At 42.0% G+C, this 18,274-nt stretch overlaps 1 protein-coding gene across 5 annotated transcripts in view; it reads right to left on the bottom strand.

Moving 5' to 3' along the window:
- Positions 1 to 18,274, bottom strand: part of trak2 (trafficking protein, kinesin binding 2) — a 107,069-nt gene that overhangs the window by 35,089 nt on the left and 53,706 nt on the right. For 4 of the 5 annotated variants that reach the window (XM_068036066.1, XM_068036067.1, XM_068036065.1 and 1 more), the window contains 7 exons: positions 15,967 to 16,014; positions 12,379 to 12,455; positions 11,001 to 11,117; positions 9,210 to 9,419; positions 3,994 to 4,072; positions 1,848 to 1,978; positions 1,641 to 1,715 (listed from right to left, as the gene is read on the bottom strand). In XM_068036066.1, coding sequence (XP_067892167.1) covers positions 1,641 to 1,715; positions 1,848 to 1,978; positions 3,994 to 4,072; positions 9,210 to 9,419; positions 11,001 to 11,117; positions 12,379 to 12,455; positions 15,967 to 16,014 — 737 coding nt within the window. The remainder of the gene's footprint in view (positions 1 to 1,640; positions 1,716 to 1,847; positions 1,979 to 3,993; positions 4,073 to 9,209; positions 9,420 to 11,000; positions 11,118 to 12,378; positions 12,456 to 15,966; positions 16,015 to 18,274) is intronic. The other variant, XM_068036068.1, reaches the window with a different exon arrangement.

The raw sequence follows: 18,274 nt of genomic DNA, 5'->3' as shown, positions 1-18,274 counted from the left end.
GGGAGCACTGGCCAATATTTATCCCTCAATCAACATCAATTAACAGATTAACTGGTCATTATCACATTGCTGTTTCTAGGAGCTTGCTGTGTACAAATTGGCTGCCATGTTTCCTATGTTGCAATAGCAACACTTCAAAAGAAGTACTTCATTGGCTGCAGAGTGCTTTGGAACATCCTGAGGTTATGAAAGGTACTCTAGAAATGCAAATCTTCCTTGCAATAAACCCCAAATATCTTCTTTATATACACTAGAAGGTTCTCAATTAAGACAATGCAATCAAAGTAGGCATTGCATTAATTTTAATGAGACAATACAGGAGACCACCATTTGTATGTGGTTTATTAAAGCTAAAATAAATGTGCACTGGAGGAGCTAAAGTACATTAGGTTATTGCAGTGAGACTCTTGCACTTTACATTTAGCAGTTACATTGTTCTATTTTAACCCCAATTTCACAGTTCACTTGTCATTACCCAATGAGGCTAGTTTCTGAGCGCTATATCACTGCTGCTCTGAATTGGCAGCTTGGTGATCAGCAGGAGCTGGCTGGAGAAGACATTCCTTTCTTGTGGAGAAACACGGATCCTATGTACTCACCTCCCTGAACAACAGACAGCAAAGGAAACCTGTGTCCCACCATTTTATACAAGCTGAGGCTGCAGACATGTAACCAACTAGCTTTGGGCTAAGAGTTCACGTGACCCTTTCAGTTATTACACAGAAACAGGCCATTTAATCTATTTAGTCTATGGAGATGTTTATGCTCCATACGAGCGTCCGCCCTTCCTGCTTCACCTCACTTGCACAGAACTCCTTCTATTCCTTACTCCCTCAAGTGTTTATCTAGCTTCCCCTTAAATGCATCTATGCTATTCACCTCAATGACTCCTTGTCGTAGAAAGTTCCACATTCTAATCATCCAGGGTTGAGAACTTTCTCCTGAATTCCTTGTTGGATTTATTGACTATCTGTATTTATGACCCCTAGTTCTGGACTCCCCCACAAATGAAATCATCTTTTCTATATCTACCCTCTCAACTCCTCCTTAATTTCAAAGACCTCCAATACCCCTTAACCTTCTCCTTTCTACAGAAAAGATCCCAGCCTGTTCAGTCTTTCCTGATGCACTCTGTTAGTTCTGGTATCATCCTTGCGAATGTTTCTCACACCTTCGCCAGTGCTTCTATATTAATTTTGTAACATGGAGTTATAAAATCTCTCTTTGCCTAGACAAAACCAGAAATATCGTTACCTCCGCCTGTTAAATGCCCGATAGAGGGATTAGTTGGCTTGGTGGGACAGCACATGTCCTTTCTTACCTGGAATTCAGCCTGGGTGGAATGAGTTTCAGCACTCTTAACGGAGTCCTAGTGTATACAACACTATAAGCAACATCTGCCCAAAACTGAGCACTAAATGGATGCCTTAGCTAAGATGGAATAGCTGATGTGGAAAATGGAAAGGTCCCACTGCTGCACAGTCGGAGTTGCTTATCTGAGTTTAGAGCAGAGAGTCGGCACAGATTCACTCTGCAGCTGACTGCAGAAAGTGGACAATTTTTGGTTTATTTTGATGAGCACAAAAAACACACTGACATAAGAATTAAAACTAGCACAGGGTAAAAAGTAGAACACTCACCTCCGCTGTAAGCTGTCTTTGGGCATCTTTGGATGCCTGCAGATGTTGTTTAAGTTCTTCTTTTTCAACGGCACACTAGGAAAAGAAATACCAAGTCACGTTTTTAAAGAAACATATAACCCAAGCAGTAAGCAGTCTTCCACACCAGCCTTGGTTACAGATTTGACAGGAATGCTATGCCACAGTTCATGGGCTTTTCACACTTGCCTCTTTGACTTTAAGCTGAAGCTCCACGATTTGACTGAGCAAGTTGGTAATCTCCTCCTGGTGACGTGCAATGTCATCGTTCTTTCTGGAGAGTTCGTCTGCCAGGTTGGAAATCTGTATACTTGTTTCTTCTTCAAATAAATAAATGGGAGGGTGAGGTGAGTTAAAAAGAGAACAAAATGGTGAATGCATGAACATGGCAGATCATTCAATTTAATAGGAATTCTGCTGGGTTACCATGGATATTATCACTGTGACTTCTTCCGAAAACATCTCCCAAATCTGCAACCCCTACTACATAGAAGGACAAAGGCAGCAGGCGCATAGGAACACCATCTGCTCCAAGTCACACACCATCCTGACTTGGATATATATCACCATTCCTTCATCGTCATTGGGTTAAATGTCTGAAACTCCCTACCTAACAGTACTGTGGAAATACCTTCACCAGATGGATTTTAGCAGTTCAAGGTGGCAGCCCATCACCACCCTCGAGGGCAACTAGGGATAGGCAATAACTGCTGGTCTTGCTAGCGCTGCCCACATCCCAAGAACGAATTTAAAAAAAAATTAGGTATCATACAATTTTAGTGTTTTCATGACAGGGGAAACTGAATGGCACAACCTTTGTATCTCTGGGGACATGAATCAAATACAACCCAAAAGTGGATCAATGTTAATGGATACTGTCTCCTATGCAAAGCCAACATAGCTTAGAACAATACCTTGATTATAGTGCCACACTGTGGCCACGCAAGTCCCCATTACTACCAAGTCCTGAATGTGGGATATAATCTCACTTTGGGTGCACAGGATTCACAACTGAACTATTGCTTCTAACTAAGCTTCTAACTTCTCTCCTGAATTAAAATTTTCTTGGTGCATAAAACAGCAGGAATACACAGCATTACAAGTAAATGGATAAGCTTCATTGCATTTCAGTGGATTGCGGCACTGGGACTTAGCAGAAACAGGCTTAAAATGCAAATTCGTGTAAAGTTTTTTGGCATGAACTAAAAGGACTCATTTTCAAAACTTAAGACAAGTGCAAAATCAAGCCTCCCCCCTTGGACACACAGGAAATCTGCCTTTGGATTTCTGTTTGTATTTTCCTGCAATCTCCACTTCTGAAGACTCTTGCTGGAATACAGTTCCAGGGCCACCAGTCCCCTAAAACCAGAACCATGTGATAAATGTTGGCAAGCCTTTTACTTTAATATTCATTCTTGAGATATGGGCCTCACGAAGTTTCTCTCAAGAAGGTGGTGGGCCTTTTTTCTGAGCTCTAGTTCATGCACTGAAGGTGGGGAACTCCAGGATTTTCACCCAGTGACAATGAAGGAACGGTGATACATGTCCAAGTCGGGATGCTGTCTGACTTTGAGAACTTGGATGTGATGGTATTCCCATGCACCTGCTGCCCCTTATCCTTCTCCATGGTAAAGGTAGCTGGTTTGGGAGATGCTGTCGAAAAAGCCTTGGCAACTTACTAACTGCATCCTGTAGATAGTACACACGGCAGCCACTGAGCGCCAATGGTAGAGGAGTGGATGCTTAAGTTATTTCTAAACAATGGAGGACAACTGCTGCCTTAGCCGAGATCAGTTGATTCAACGCAGAGCATGGATCGAACCTGGGAACCTTGTGATATGCATGGCTAGGTGTTATGCTGAGTGGTGCTCTACAACAAGGACATGGAGTGACTCCTGAAGAGAGATTAAAGATTCACAATCTTTGTCTGGTTTCAAAGACCAACGTTTCCAGATTTATAACTCTCAGTTACAGACTCAGAATTTGTTGCAATAAAATGGCAAATGGTCCTGTGCACTGAAGACACAACTTTCAATTGGATGTGATACTCCAACTATAAGTGACCTTTGGTATCAATTTGAGCACAAACTCTTGGCCTACACTCCAGTGCAGTACAGACTGTGCTGCCCTGTCTGAGGCACCATCCAGCCTATGAGATGTTAAACCAAAGCCCCATCTGCCCTCTCAGATATAAAAGATCCCATGGTATTATTTCAAAGACCAGGGGTGTACAAAAGTGACTACATTCTAAGGTACTTCATTGGCTGATGTTGGGATGTCTTGAGATTGTGATGGGCATTATTTAAATGCCAATCTTTTATTTATTTGTACTTACTTAACTCCTTCACACAGTCATTGACCAGCTGCTGTTCTTTCTCTTCATAGTTGATAGTTTCAGTCTTCAAGTGACAAGCCTTTGGAATGAAGGGACATAGAGAGAGACGATCAGACTAAGTAGGGACATTTACAGATTCTTCCCACACACCATACTGCACTCGCTGCTTGTCAGCATCAGGTCCTTTGCCAGCTCCCACTGTATTTTGGTGAGAGACGATACATTCAGGGATACAGTTCAATGACGTCAGAAAGCCACAGAATTAAATACAAATACCAATAGAAATCATATTTAATTGAACGAAAGTCAGGACAGGAACTTCAGTGACAGCACTAACACATTGCACTTAGTCGCAGGTAAAGCTCTTACCTTATCCCAATAATGTGCTTTTACACTGTTTCCCCACAAAAGCAAATCCCCACCCCAGCACATTGGTGTGAATTTTCCTATTTCCCTCACTAACCATCCTTGGGACCTGAACAAATAAACCAACTTGTGCCAGTTTTGTCCTTTAGTTTTTCACCTGCTTCAAAAACAGGCAGAACTTCCCAAGTACATTTCACACTAGATGCATTATCATTGAAGGGACATTTACAGCATCAATTGGACTGGATTTAAACCCAGGTCAATGCATTAACTTGTGTGTTATTTCATCCCACCCTGACACTCAACCTTACCCTTTAAGAGATATACTGTAACCATTGTGTACACGCATATACAGGGAGGCGGTGGCATAGTGGTATTGTCACTGGACTAGTAACCCAGAGACCCAGGGTACTGCTCTGGGGACATGGGTTCAAATCCAACCACAGCAGAAGGTGGAATTTGAATTCAATTAATAAATCTGGAATTAAAAGCTAGTCTAATGATGGCAATGAAACCATTGTCGATTGTTGTAAAAACCCATCTGGTTCACTAATGTCCTTTAGGGAAGGAAATCTGCTGTCCTTATCTGGTCTGGCCTACTTGTGACTCCAGACCCACAGCAATGTTGTTAACTCTTACATGCCCTCTGAAATGGCCTAGCAAGCCACTCATTTATTTTATTATTTTATTTATTTAGAGATACAGCACTGAAACAGGCCCTTCGGCCCACCGAGTCTGTGCCGACCAACAACCACCCATTTATACTAATCCTACATTTATCCCATATTCTTTACCATATCCCCACCATTCTCCTACCACTTACCTACACTAGGGGCAATTTACAATAGCCAATTTACCTATCAACCTGCAAGTCTCTTGGAGGTGGGAGGAAACTGGAGCACCCGGCGAAAACCCACGCAGACACAGGGAGAACTTGCAAACTCCGCACAGGCAGTACCCAGAATTGAACCCGGGTCGCTGGAGCTGTGAGGCTACGGTGCTAACCACTGCGCCGCCCGCAATTTGTATCTAACCGTTACAAAGTCAATAAAAAGGAATGAAACCGGACGGACCACCTGGCATCGACTTAGGCACCGGAACCGACAAGGGCAAACCCAGCCCTGTCAACCCTGCAAAGTCCTCCTTACTAACATCTGGGGGCTTGTGTCAAAGTTGGGAGAGCTGTCCCACAGACTAGTCAAGCAACAGCCTGACATAGTCATACTCACGGAATCATACCTTACAGACAATGTACAAACATTCACTCCCTCCACAACCATGGCAGCAGTGTGTACCATCTACAAGATGCACTGCAGCAATGCACCAAGGCTCCTTAGACAGCACCTTCCAAACCCGTGACCTCTACCAACTAGAAGGACAAGGGCAGCAAATGCATAGGAACACCACCACCTGCAAGTTCCCCTCCAAGTCACACACCATCCTGACTTGGAACTACATTGCCGTTCCTTCACTGTCGCTAGGTCAAAATCCTGGAACTCCCTTCCTAACAGCACTGTGGGTACACCTACCCCAAATGGACTGCAGCAGTTCAAGAAGGCAGCTCACCACCACCTCCTCAAGGGCAATTAGGGATGGGCAATAAATACTGGCCTGGCCAGTGACACCCACATCCCATGAATGAATAAAAAAAAAATTTGCAAGGTGACTGGCTTAGCATTTGGCACTGTGACCTTACATGATACAAGAGATAAGCCTCAATGTTTATGAACAGTATAGTGGATCAAACAATGGTTTTATAATGTGCTTTAAATCACGGTTCCAGGAGTACAGATTAAAAATTATAGATGCAATACCAAGCGGTCATTAACCTTGAACAGAACTTTAACCACGATCAGGGCTGTTAAAAATTACACGGAGGAACCCACAGACTGGCACTCATTGGAGTCTCAACAACAGTAACGAGGTCAATGTCACGAGGAAAGACTGATATGAAAAAGGTGGAAAATGCTCTCAATAAATTTGAATTTTTGTCCCAGTTCCACAAACAAAGTCTCATGAATGAAATGAGAACAAAGTGCTGGAAATACTCAGCAGGTCACGCGGCCTCTGTGTAGAGAGAAACAGAGTTAATGTTTTAGGTCTGCGACCCTTCATCAGAACTGGCAAAAGTTAGAAATGTAACAGTCTTTGAGCAAGTGAAGGGGAGGTGGGGGGTGGGGGGGGGCAGGAAGAGGAGAAAGGAGAACAAGGGAGAAGGACTGTGATAGGATAGAGAAGGGAGATTAAATGACATGTCGTGGAACAGAATGTAAATGGAGCGCTATATAGTTGTAGCGAAAGACAAAGCATGAATCCAGACAAAGTGCTAATGGCAGAATAATGAACAGCTCTGTACGAAAGCAAAAACATGAAATATAAGTTTAAGACTAGCACATGGTTAAAAATAAATAGTTTAAAAAAATAAGAATCCTCTCCTCACCATTTTCCCATTTAAAATTGTTTTGCAATAATCAGCAGTCTAATATAGCCATAAATTAAAGTAACTGCAACACTGCTTCATAGCAAAACACCACCTTTTCTGTCACAGTGCACAAAACTGACCAAGCAAGACTCATTATTCACATTGGCCATACTGTTGACTTGGGTCATGCTCTCAGGTGCTCACATCATTACGGAAGGTCAAGCTCTCTGGCTCCCACACCGTTAATTTAATTATCCTGCAATAAGCAGTAGTTAAATTTCACCAGTTAAATGGCATTACATCACACTGAATGAAGCCATAACCTCAATAGAAGACAAAAGTAAAATGCTGCGACTGTTGAAAATCAAATAAAAACAGAAAATGCTGGAAACACTCAACAGGCACCCGTGGAGAGGAAATCAAAGTCAACATATCAGGTCAATGATTCTATATCGGAACTCCAATACAAGTAGTGGAATAGCTAGGAAGAGAGAAACCAAAATCACCAACAGTTGTGTTTTCAAGGCTACAGCACTTACAAATGAAACAAATGATTGTGTAACCATTTCAGATTCGCTTATTATGAAAGTCGGCCAAATCTTGGATAGTCACAGACTTATGACACACCCCTAAAATTGTTTACCCTCTAATATAGTGTTATTTAATTCACAGGCAGGAATCCAAGAATTGAATGAGTCATGGGTATTTTCACTATGGCACCAAGCCAGTTGGCACTGCCCAATTGTTACTGAAATCCAAAAAATGTTACGTTTCTTCTTCGACTTTTGCAATGCTTTAACTGCTGCAGATGTTGGACGTAACAATTCTGAGATTCTGCAATTATGGGGTATGGCTGCACCATTCACACTTTTGACTTTGGTGAAAAAACAAAACTACCTTGTGCAAAGAAAATAGTGAACAGGTTGCAGTTAGCTGGTGGCGTAGCAGGGATTGAACAGGTGAAATATAAGGTCAAGTTCCAACTCTGCTTTGAGTTCCCAGTTTCAGTGGTGCAGTCACAGAGATGCTGAGCAGAAGCCAAGCACCTCGTGTAAGAATAAATAAGAGCAGGAATAGGCCAGTCAGCCCTTCTGTCATTCAATACGATCATAACTAATCTTCCATATCAACTCCACTTTCTCGCACTATCCCCATCTCTCGATTCTCTTAGCATCCCTATCAATCTCTGTCTTGAATATACTCAGTAACTGAGCAACTACAACCCTGTGGAATAGAGAATTCCAGATTCACAACTGAGTGAAGAAATTTCTCCACATCTCAGTCCTAAATGGTGGTGCCTTATTCTGAGACTATGACCCCCTCGATTAGACTCTCCAGCCAAGGGAAACAGCCTCTCAGCATCTACCCTGTCAAATCCCTTAACAATATTATATGTTTCAATGAGATCACCTCTCAATCTTCGAAGCTCTAGGGAATAGAGGCATGGCGTATGACTATGTTTCTACTTCATTGACTATAAAACATTTTGGGACATCCTAAAATCATGAAAGGCGCTACAGAAATGCAATTTTTTTTTAACCTTTCGTGCTATAAAACTTTCTAATCAAATGACCAGTGACATGTTGCCTGCTTCAAACGGTTGTATTTTCACATTTTCTATCACCCAATTCATGAAAAAAAAATGTTGCAGCTGGGGTTAGGCTGGTCTGATACTGCACATCTGTAGCATTCAACCTCGATGGCAAAACACAATCCTTGGGCAATTCTGTGCAAAGCGCTAGCTGAAATGTAACAAGAACAAAGTCTAAATCCTGTGTGTCAACAGAAAGCTTTCCATTGCAGCTAGGGCACATTTGGTAATTTCACATTGGTGCACTCACACCAGTCGATCCATTCAGGTTCCCTCCCCAGCTGCCAATACACTCTTAAAAAAAAAATCAGTGACAGGAATGCAAGGTGCCTAATCCATTCCCAAGAAACACTACTGTGCATGATTACTTGCATCTTCCCATACCCCATCGAGGATGGTCATTAAACCCATCAACAGGTGCAAGGAAGAGGGGGAAACCGTCCTTCTCCTTCATCCAAATCCAATAAAACAAAGTTGGTTTATTTTGTAAGCCTATTCAAGCAGCAAAATCTGAACTTAATTGGTAGCTTGGGATTTGAAAAAAGTGTAAAATCGCTCAAGGTCACCTGAATGAAGTTAACTTACTGCCTTACAGAGAATTACAAAAAATTTGCAGCATAGGAACAGGCCATTCAGGTCAACTGGTCTGTGCCAGTGTTTATGCTCCACATGAGCCTCCTTCCCTACCCTAACAGCCTATCCTTCTAATGCAAATGATTGCATGTCAAAAGTCTCACACAAGACAGACATGGATGTGTACAACTAAGCCAGTGACTGGTCTCATATGTGGTGCACCTATTAGTTATTCTAAATGGGGCTGTGCCCATCATAATCTACCTCAGAACGGAGAGAGAGGTTTTCTTCTTCTAGTTCTCGTAATTTACTCTGCAAAGCATCCAGCTGCATTAAGCTGTGTGTCAGATGAAAGGACTCATTACGTCGGAGAGGTGTGGAGCAGCTGGAGTCAGATTCACTCTCCTCTGAAGCATTGGCTACCACTCGCAAGAGGTCATCCTTTTTGGACAGCTCGTGCTGCAGTTGGTTAACCTAACAAAAAGAACATAAACTGAATAACGGCAATTAGAAAATACAGAATACAAGTGAATCCGAAGAGCAATGTGCAAGGGCCGAGGAAGAGTAGAGATTATCCCTCAACCTACATCACTAAAACAGATTACCTGGTCAATAGCACACTGCTGTTTGAGAGACTTTGCTGTGCGCAAATTGGATGACGCGTTTCCTACATTACCACAGTGACTAGACTGCAATAGTAATTCATCGGCTGTAAAGTGCTTTGGGATATCTAAAAGGCATGAAAGGTGCTATTATCAATGTTTTCAGCTACCAAGGCTTTGCATTCTCTAACCCCTCCCACCACCCTCTCTTCCTTTAAGCCCCTTAAAACAAACCTCTTCCACCAAGCTTTAAGTCACCCCTCCTAATATCTTCCCCCCTCCTCTGGCTCGACATCCATGCCTTTAATTACATCTCTGAAGGGCCCAGGGACATGACTTTTTTGTCACAGTTGCTAAAAAAAAATACCTGTTTACCATAGTGTCTTCAAACATGGTGCTGTGACATCCATGTTTACTTGGTTTAAAAATTAAAAGTTTCTATTTAATGCACAAAATGAGAAAAGAGAGAGAGAGAGAAAAGAGAGAGAGAGAGAGAAAAGAGAGAGAGAGAGGTTTAAAGAGGAAATCCCAGTGCGTAGGCCCTAGGCAGCTGAAGGCAGAGCCACAAAATAGTGGGGCGATGAAAATCAGGAATGTGCAACAGGCCAGAGTTGGATGGGCAGAGAGATCGAAGGGCTTGAGAAGGTTACAGAGATAGGGAGGGAAGAGGCGAAGCCGTGGCAGGATCTGAACAACAGAAATGAGAATTTGAAATTCGAGGCGTTGCTGGCCCGGGAACCAATGCAGTTCAGAGAACGGGGCTTGGTGTTTCAACCATTTTTAAATAAATGGTGAAAATATAAACTTTAGTCTGTTTACATGTTCTATGAACCAAACCATTGATTGGTGGCTGTGAATGATTTTTTTGCTGCTGGAACAACTGCTACATGCTGCAAATTTAACTAATTATCTCCTCCATTCAGCAAACTCTCCCAATCAGTGCTAGTAATAGAAAGTGATGGCAAGGCAACAGTGCAGTGTATCAGAGCATCCATCAACTGGTAGATGGTGATTCCCCCACAGGGTGTACCTTTAATTATGTAGTAGCACCCATTGGAAAGACTTTTGAGCAGAGATCCAGATCATCCTATACAGCAGCAGCCACCATTTTCCGGCATCCTAACAGAGCATGGATTTCAAAAGATACACATTTCGATTAACACCATAACATTATAAACTCTATGCTTCCCTTTGATTCGGATTAGTTTTTGACTCCAAATTTCTATTTTACTTATTCATTCTTGGGATGTGGAGCTGCTGGCAAGACTGGCATTTAATTACCTGTTTCGACTGAACGGCTCGCTATACCATTTCACAGGGCAGTGGCATGGGACTGGAGTCACTTATAGGCTAGAGTAGAAAAAGATGGCATGTTTCCTTTGCTGAAAGAAGTGAAGCAGTTGGATTTGATTTGATAGTTCAGCATCTTTTTACTTTGGAAGTGTCTACTCACTTGATCATAAGCCTGGGCCAACTGTTCTTCCAAGAGCTCATTTCTCTCAGTCAGTACACGGTTCCGTTGCAATAAGGACTGTCCGATCCGGGCAGCCAATTCCAAATCTCGATCTCTCTGCCGAACAGCAAAAAAAAAACAACATAAGCAACCTGAGCTCTTTGGCAGAGCCAACTGACATTCCCATGGGTATAATGAGTTTATAACATGAAGCTGCAGGGCATTGTGATCTTATACCTCCACGCGCAATTCATTTCCTCAACTCCACAAATCTGCCATCTGTGCAAACGGATGCATCAGTTCCAGGTCAGACAATTCTGTGCAGACCGCTTTTCTATTCCCTTCACCCAGTTCTGCGGATAAGGAACAGCATCTGACCATATCAGTGGCTTGGTTTACAGCAGCACTGAAATGATGAAATCCACAAAAAGATCAGGAAATACTTGTTTTGAGAATCCAGAGCGGAAACGCACAAGCCAGAATGACGTTTCCTCTAAGCGGCCACACAGCAGTCCAGAACATACTGCGAGAGAACAAACAGGCCGTGCACAAGAAGTAATCCTTTTAAGAAATGTGCACACGTGACCATGTGGCAATCTTAAAGGGACCACACAGTCCAACCAACAGGCCGTGCACAGCTAAGGGAAATTGGAAGGAAAATTGAGCAGGAATACTCATCTTTGTGAGCTTTTTTTTATACATTTCCCATATTTTCAATTTCATCATGGACTATCCCAAGAGAGACCATTGCAAATACCTTCAACTAGGAACACAATATTTTGGGAGGCACAGGCAACTTGGAAGAATGATCCAATACCAGGGAATAATTTAAGAGGACGTCAATAACAACAGAGGTTTTGACAGAGTAAATAGAGTGAAAGTGTTTTTACTGGTAGGAGGGTCAGTACCAGAGGTCACAGATTTAAGATAATTGGCAAAGTTATGATGATCTGGAATGCACTGTCTGAAAAAGGTGATGGAAGCAGATTTAATAACAACTTTCAAAGGGAATTGGATACATACTTGAAGGGGAAAAATTTGCAGGATGGAGAAAGAGCAGGGGAGTGGAACTAATTGGTCATTCTTTCGAAGAGTCGGCACAGCCACAATGGGCTGACTGGCCTCCTTTTGTGCTGTATGATTCCATTTGAAGTGTTAGTGACATTTCAAATATTACTGAGCTATAGAAAATATGAAGTGTTAAATTTGCGCCAGTCCCTATCAAAGTTCCACAGCTGCATATCATGACATTAAAACTGCAGAACTCCACTGGTCTGCCAAATACTGTTGCTTCTTTCTTGTTTCTAACCTTTTTCCTTTTGAACTGGTTTGGATGGCAGGCACAAAGTTGTGCAGATGCAGTTTAAATGAATCTCACCTCAGCCAGCAGGTGTGTGACCATATCTGTGTCATTGTACGTCCTAGTCATCTGATCTACCCGCTCGGAACTGAGAACTGGAGGAAAGAGATGGAAATTAAAGAGAAAGACAATCTTTGACTTTGCCTGGGTTAAAACATACAAGAAAAAAACCATCAGATCAGCACAACACAGTTGTATTTAATTTGCAATTGCTCCAATTAGCAGAACAAAGCTATACAGATGTTGGATCAAAAATACATGGCACCTGAAAGAAATAACTGTCTAAGCTCTTAAATCCGTGCCCTCTTCTGGTTACCGACCTTCCTGCCAGTGGAAAAAGTTACTCCCTACTTACTTAATCACGCTGCGCTGTCAAAACCCTTCTAGCTGCACTTACACAGCTGTTAGGAACTGGTCAGACACAAAATTTTTACTATGGCCCTAGGTTCTCTACATCGAACCTGTATTTATGCACCACTCCTACATTTACATCCTGCTGTGTTCCAGCTGTTGAGGAACTGATTAGGAGAACAATACTATCCTCTAAACAGATGCTGAGCCCCGATGGGTTGAACTGGGCAATCCATGAACTGTACAGGACCTACACAATGGGAACCAGTAGCACCACTGTAATATGGAAACAAATTTATTTCAGAACGTTCATCTCAAAGGCTTTCACCACATTGTTCAAGCAAGGTAAACAAATACAAGTAAGGATTGACCTGAGAGCACTGGATACTGCTGCTTGAGGCAAGAGAAATCTATAGGTACTACATTACAGAGAACTGACATCCTTCAGCTTTACAATCTATTTTTAAAAAATTTTTTAATTTTTATTTTAGAGATACAGCACTGAAACAGGCCCTTTGGCCCACCGAGTCTGTGCCGACCAGCAACCACCCATTTATACTAACCCTGCAGTAATCCCATAATCCCTACCACCTACCTACACTAGGGGCAATTTACAATGGCCAATTTACCTATTAACCTGCAAGTCTTTGGCTGTGGGAGGAAACCGGAGCACCCAGCGAAAACCCACGCGGTCACAGGGAGAACTTGCAAACTCCACACAGGCAGTACCCAGAATTGAACCTGGGTCCCTGGAGCTGTGAGGCTGCAGTGCTAACCACTGCGCCGCCCAGTAACCTCACTCATGTAAAAGTACTAGCATGAAAAGAACTGTCTCTGATTTGAACAAGAAGTGGAGTTGGGAAGAACCAGAAGAGAACAGAAAAGCAGAGAGGGGTAGAACAGGAAAGTTGGTTTATGATTAAAATGTACTGCACTTGAGTAGAATCAGCTTGAATTTGTATTTATGACACTCAACATTGCTGAGCTCCCAAATGATGAAACAGCAAGTGCAGGGGTAAACTCTGATGTTGCTTACAAGCTGGTTTCGATTTGTTTCTCCACTTGGCAAAGCTGGAATCAATCCAGTGTCATTAAGTGATGGAAATTTAGCAGCCCTGCTTTAAATGCACACAGTTACAACCTACTTCAAGGGCCTGAATATTGGCCAGGACACTGGGGAGAATTTCCCTGTTAAAAATAATGCCATGGATTCTTTTATGTCCACCTGACAGTGGGTTCCTCGGTTTAACGGCACCTCTGATCATGCAGCACTCCTTCAGTACTGCACTGAGTGCCAGGCTAGACTGTGTGTTAAGTCTCTGCAGTGGATCTTAAACCCACAACCTTCTGACTCCGAGTGAGCCATGGCTGACACCATGCTCTGACTTACTTTCAAACCACTCCATTTGACTTTTGTATCTATAGAAGTGCCCTTTGTGATAATTGTTGACTAGCCAGATTGCAGAACACTCCTTTTTTTTTTTGCCATACTCACTTCAGTGAGCCCTTGAAGTTGGCTATGGCTGTGTGCGTTTAGAGCAGGTATGACTATCTCCTTTTTGATCACCAATTGGACTCAACCTTCTTTTGACTGTTCTTTCAATTCAAAAGGTAGGTTACTCCTAGCTGGCCAATACCAGTGGAGGGTGCAGGATTTTAGCTGGGTGAATTCCAGCAGCATCTCTGTCCAAAGGTTGCGGGGGAGGGGGTGGTGGGGTTCATTAAATTTTGGCTTTGCCAACTTGCATGCTACCTCTGTGGGTTGACACAAGTGGATGTGTCCCTATTGGAAGAAAGCACGCAGTCTATAGCAGGCAAACTAATTACATATATAGATTTCTCAGTAGCTTTGCTTGGAGAATATGGTAATCATTAGCCATGGCTCAGCCAGAAGCCTATATGAGTTCAAGTCCCACTCTAGAGTCTTGAGCACAAAATCTTGGCTGACAGTCCTGGTGCACTACTGACTGTGTGCTGCACTGAGGCGTGAATGAAAAAAAGTCAGGTGGACATAAAAGATCCCATGGTACAACTTTTCAAAGAACAGCAGTGGTGTTCTCCCCAGTTTCTTGGCCAATATAACAAAAACAAAGATTTGATCTACTCATTTATCTCATTGCTCACTCGGAGAGCTGGTGCAGACACAATGGGCCAAATGGCCACCTTCTGTGCTGTAACAATTCTGTGATTCTGTGCCATTTGAGAGATCTTACTGTGTGCAAACTGGCTGCAGCGTTTTGTAAAGCCCTTTGGGACATCCTGAAGCCATGAAAGGTGCAATATAAATGCAAGTCTTTTTGTTTGCTTGGGTCAGCACCTAGCTGAATTTTTAAAAAGGCAATTCTGAACATTTTGGTTTTTTTGGAAGAAATTTACAAGGAATAGATTTTGAATTTTCTGATGCAAGCCTAAATGCTCTGAAAACAGAAAATTAAGCACAGGACTCGAAGGGGACTCGAATGGGGCAACTGCATATGCCCAGCCTTGGGCTTTCTAAAGCACTTCAGCCTCCAAACTTATTCCTTCAGTCACAGCAATCTCTCCTTTAGAAAGGGAACAATAACTCACATTTACAAACAGCCTTGAATGCAGAAACAGTCCAAGGTTGCCTCAGAGAACAATTGAAAAACTGAGCCAAATTAGATGGGATGACCTGAACCAAGTGATAGATTTTTAAAGAGAGGAGAGGTGGAGCTGTGGAGGAGTTTAAGGTATAGCTTCCAAGGATGGGGCAAAGGTGGATGGGTTGCACAAGGTCAGAATTGAAGGAACAGAGAATTTGAATGGGGTTGAAACTATGCAGGGAGCTACAGAAATAGGGAAGGATAAGACCAAGAAAGGATTTAAACAAGAGGAAGGAATTGGGCGACTGGGAGCCAATGTAGGTTGGGGTGGTGGATGAGCAGGACTTGGCACACAATAGATACAACCCCAATCATAGTCTAACCAAACTAGAGGAAGAGGAGATAAGAGGAAGACTGAAGACTCAATCGATTGGATAATCTGGCACCCAATAGTGAAAGGACTAGATTTACAATCCAGTGCATCACCCAATAACCTGATCCAAGTACCAGATAAACTTTATTACCTGAAATTATGACATTATAAAATAAGAAACTTTAGGCTGTCTCTGAACTCTCCTTGTAAACAAATTCCACCCTGATATCAAGTTTTTTCACACTTCTGCTGTTGCCAAACATGTAGGACTCTGAACAGAAAAGATTAAACACTAAACAATATTAGTGTACTATGTACCTGCATCAACGCCTACATTGACTGGATGCTGAAAAATGCTCGATGATTCTAAATCAAAACATAAATTTTAAGAAGTGACTGGGTAGTTCAAACTACATCAAAGCTATGTCAAGCACAGATTGATCTTAAAGGCAGGCAAATTTTGGAGTACACCAATGCATTATTAGGGGCATGCCACTGCACCTTTATGGGTATACTACAATTCTGATTATTCTCAAACATGTCAGTAATTTAATAAACAACTGCATAAGCTTCATTGTTCGTAACAAGCAAGAAGAATACATTTGGGGAATTACTTGGAATGACCTGAATGATAATTGAAAACGCTAACAAAAATTTATATTGGGTTTTCTGAAGAGTTTGAAAGATCCGTTTTGCAATGTGGGGAACAGGGCGGTCGACTTGTGCAAAGCAAGATCTAACAAACGTGTAGGCCTTTGAACAGAAACAATAAACTGTACACAAATATTAGTGTACTCTGTACACTAAATGTGCCAGATAACATTTTTTTGTTGGATAAAGCATAAATATTGGCCAGGACACCGGGGAGTACTCATAACTTGCTTCACATTTACCAGATAGGTATTTTAATGTGTGCTGGTGGGGCTGTTTACTTCAGGTTGAGCAACAATATATTCTGGAGTTTACTGTTCAGCTCCTAAAGTTTACTGGACGCCTATGAGGCATCATTAACTTTATGATCTATTCTATACACTGCCCACACACGGTTCTGATGGGCTTTAGAATTCACGGCATTAATTTTTAGCTCAAGTCCCAGTGCAATGTAAAAACTACTAGGTCATTTTATACACAACACAGAAGCATTGAAATGTTATCATTTATATGCAGTACTTTCCCCCATCTTTAATGCCAGTAAATCAGCATCAGAGAATTTATATAATAGAACTGGAAAAAGATATGAATATTCAGTTTTGTCATAAGAATCTCTCCACTGGCCAATAGACAAGGACTGGCTAACTACCAGGCACCAAGCATGCCAATCAGGACATTTAAAGATATGGAATATCCTTAACTGATATGGACAATGGAACTAACCGGATAGCTTGAAGAGCCACACAAGCACTAAAGGCCAAATAGCCTCTCTCCACATACAAAATATGATAATTCTACAGTTATCTTGATACTTAGCATCAAATAAAAAAAACTCTCAAACCCCACATACTTCCTTCTCCATAACATGGCCTGTCTCCACTCTGCCTCAGCACATCAGTTCAGCACTTACCAGTTTCACACCTTTTAAAAAATATTCTGCTTTTCTATTTTTACGACCAAAGTGAACAACTTTTCACTTCCCTACATTTTACTCCATTTGCCATCTTGTTGCCCACACACTTAACCCGTCTATATCTCTTTGCAGCCTCTCTATGTCCTTCCCGCAGCTTACCTTTCCACAGTGCTTTGCATCATTAGCAAACTTGCATTACTCTGTCTCTTCATCCAAGTCATTAATATAGATTGCAAATAGCTCTAAGATAATTTAAGATTTAATTGGGAGTTAAAAATTGACTAACTAGTTATTGTTCCAACTTCTCAAGTTAATCATTCCTTTGTACAGGAAATGAACATGATTGCAGTAGGTTAAGCATTTACAGTCTTTAACACAGAAGGTTTTTGGGTTGCTCTCATTCTGCCCTTACTCCAACTAGGAAAATAAAAGTCCCACATCTGAGAAAGATCAAAGGTTAGTCACATAGTTCCAATTAAAGAATTATTAGAACAGATTACAGAATCCGCCTAATCATTCATGAGAAGTCTTTAAGCACCAGAGCTTGTTCTGTAAGGAAAATTGGCTTTACATCATGAGGCTGCATAACCCACCTTACAATGAAATGAAACCCCCACAGTTTCTTCACTATTATCCCAGTGTTCTGTGGTACAATATTAATTGTGATACGGTTTTGCTTCTGATGAGAATTCAAAAGGTAATTTCTATTTTTAGAATGACTAGTGAACCAAAGTAGAACCAATCTCTTGGTAAAGCAGTGGTTCAGTGGGTAGCAATTTGCCTCCAAGTCAGAAGGTTGTGCACTCGAGTCCTACACCAATGGGTTGAACACAGTGGAGACTGACATTTCAGAGCAGGTCTGAGGGACTGCCGCATTTTCAGAGGTACAATCTGTTGGATGAGACGTTAACCTGAGGCTCCATCAGCCCTTTCAGGTGGATGTAAAAGATCCTTGATGTCCTGGCCAGGTGCTTATCCATCAACCAACATCACTAAAACAGATGCTCTTGTTACTATCACATTGCTTTTTGTGGGATCTTGTTACATGTAAATTGGCTGCAG

Source organism: Heterodontus francisci, chromosome 7, assembly GCF_036365525.1.
Source record: "Heterodontus francisci isolate sHetFra1 chromosome 7, sHetFra1.hap1, whole genome shotgun sequence".
NCBI lineage: Eukaryota > Metazoa > Chordata > Chondrichthyes > Heterodontiformes > Heterodontidae > Heterodontus > Heterodontus francisci.
This window is presented reverse-complemented; position numbering and strand designations above follow the sequence as displayed.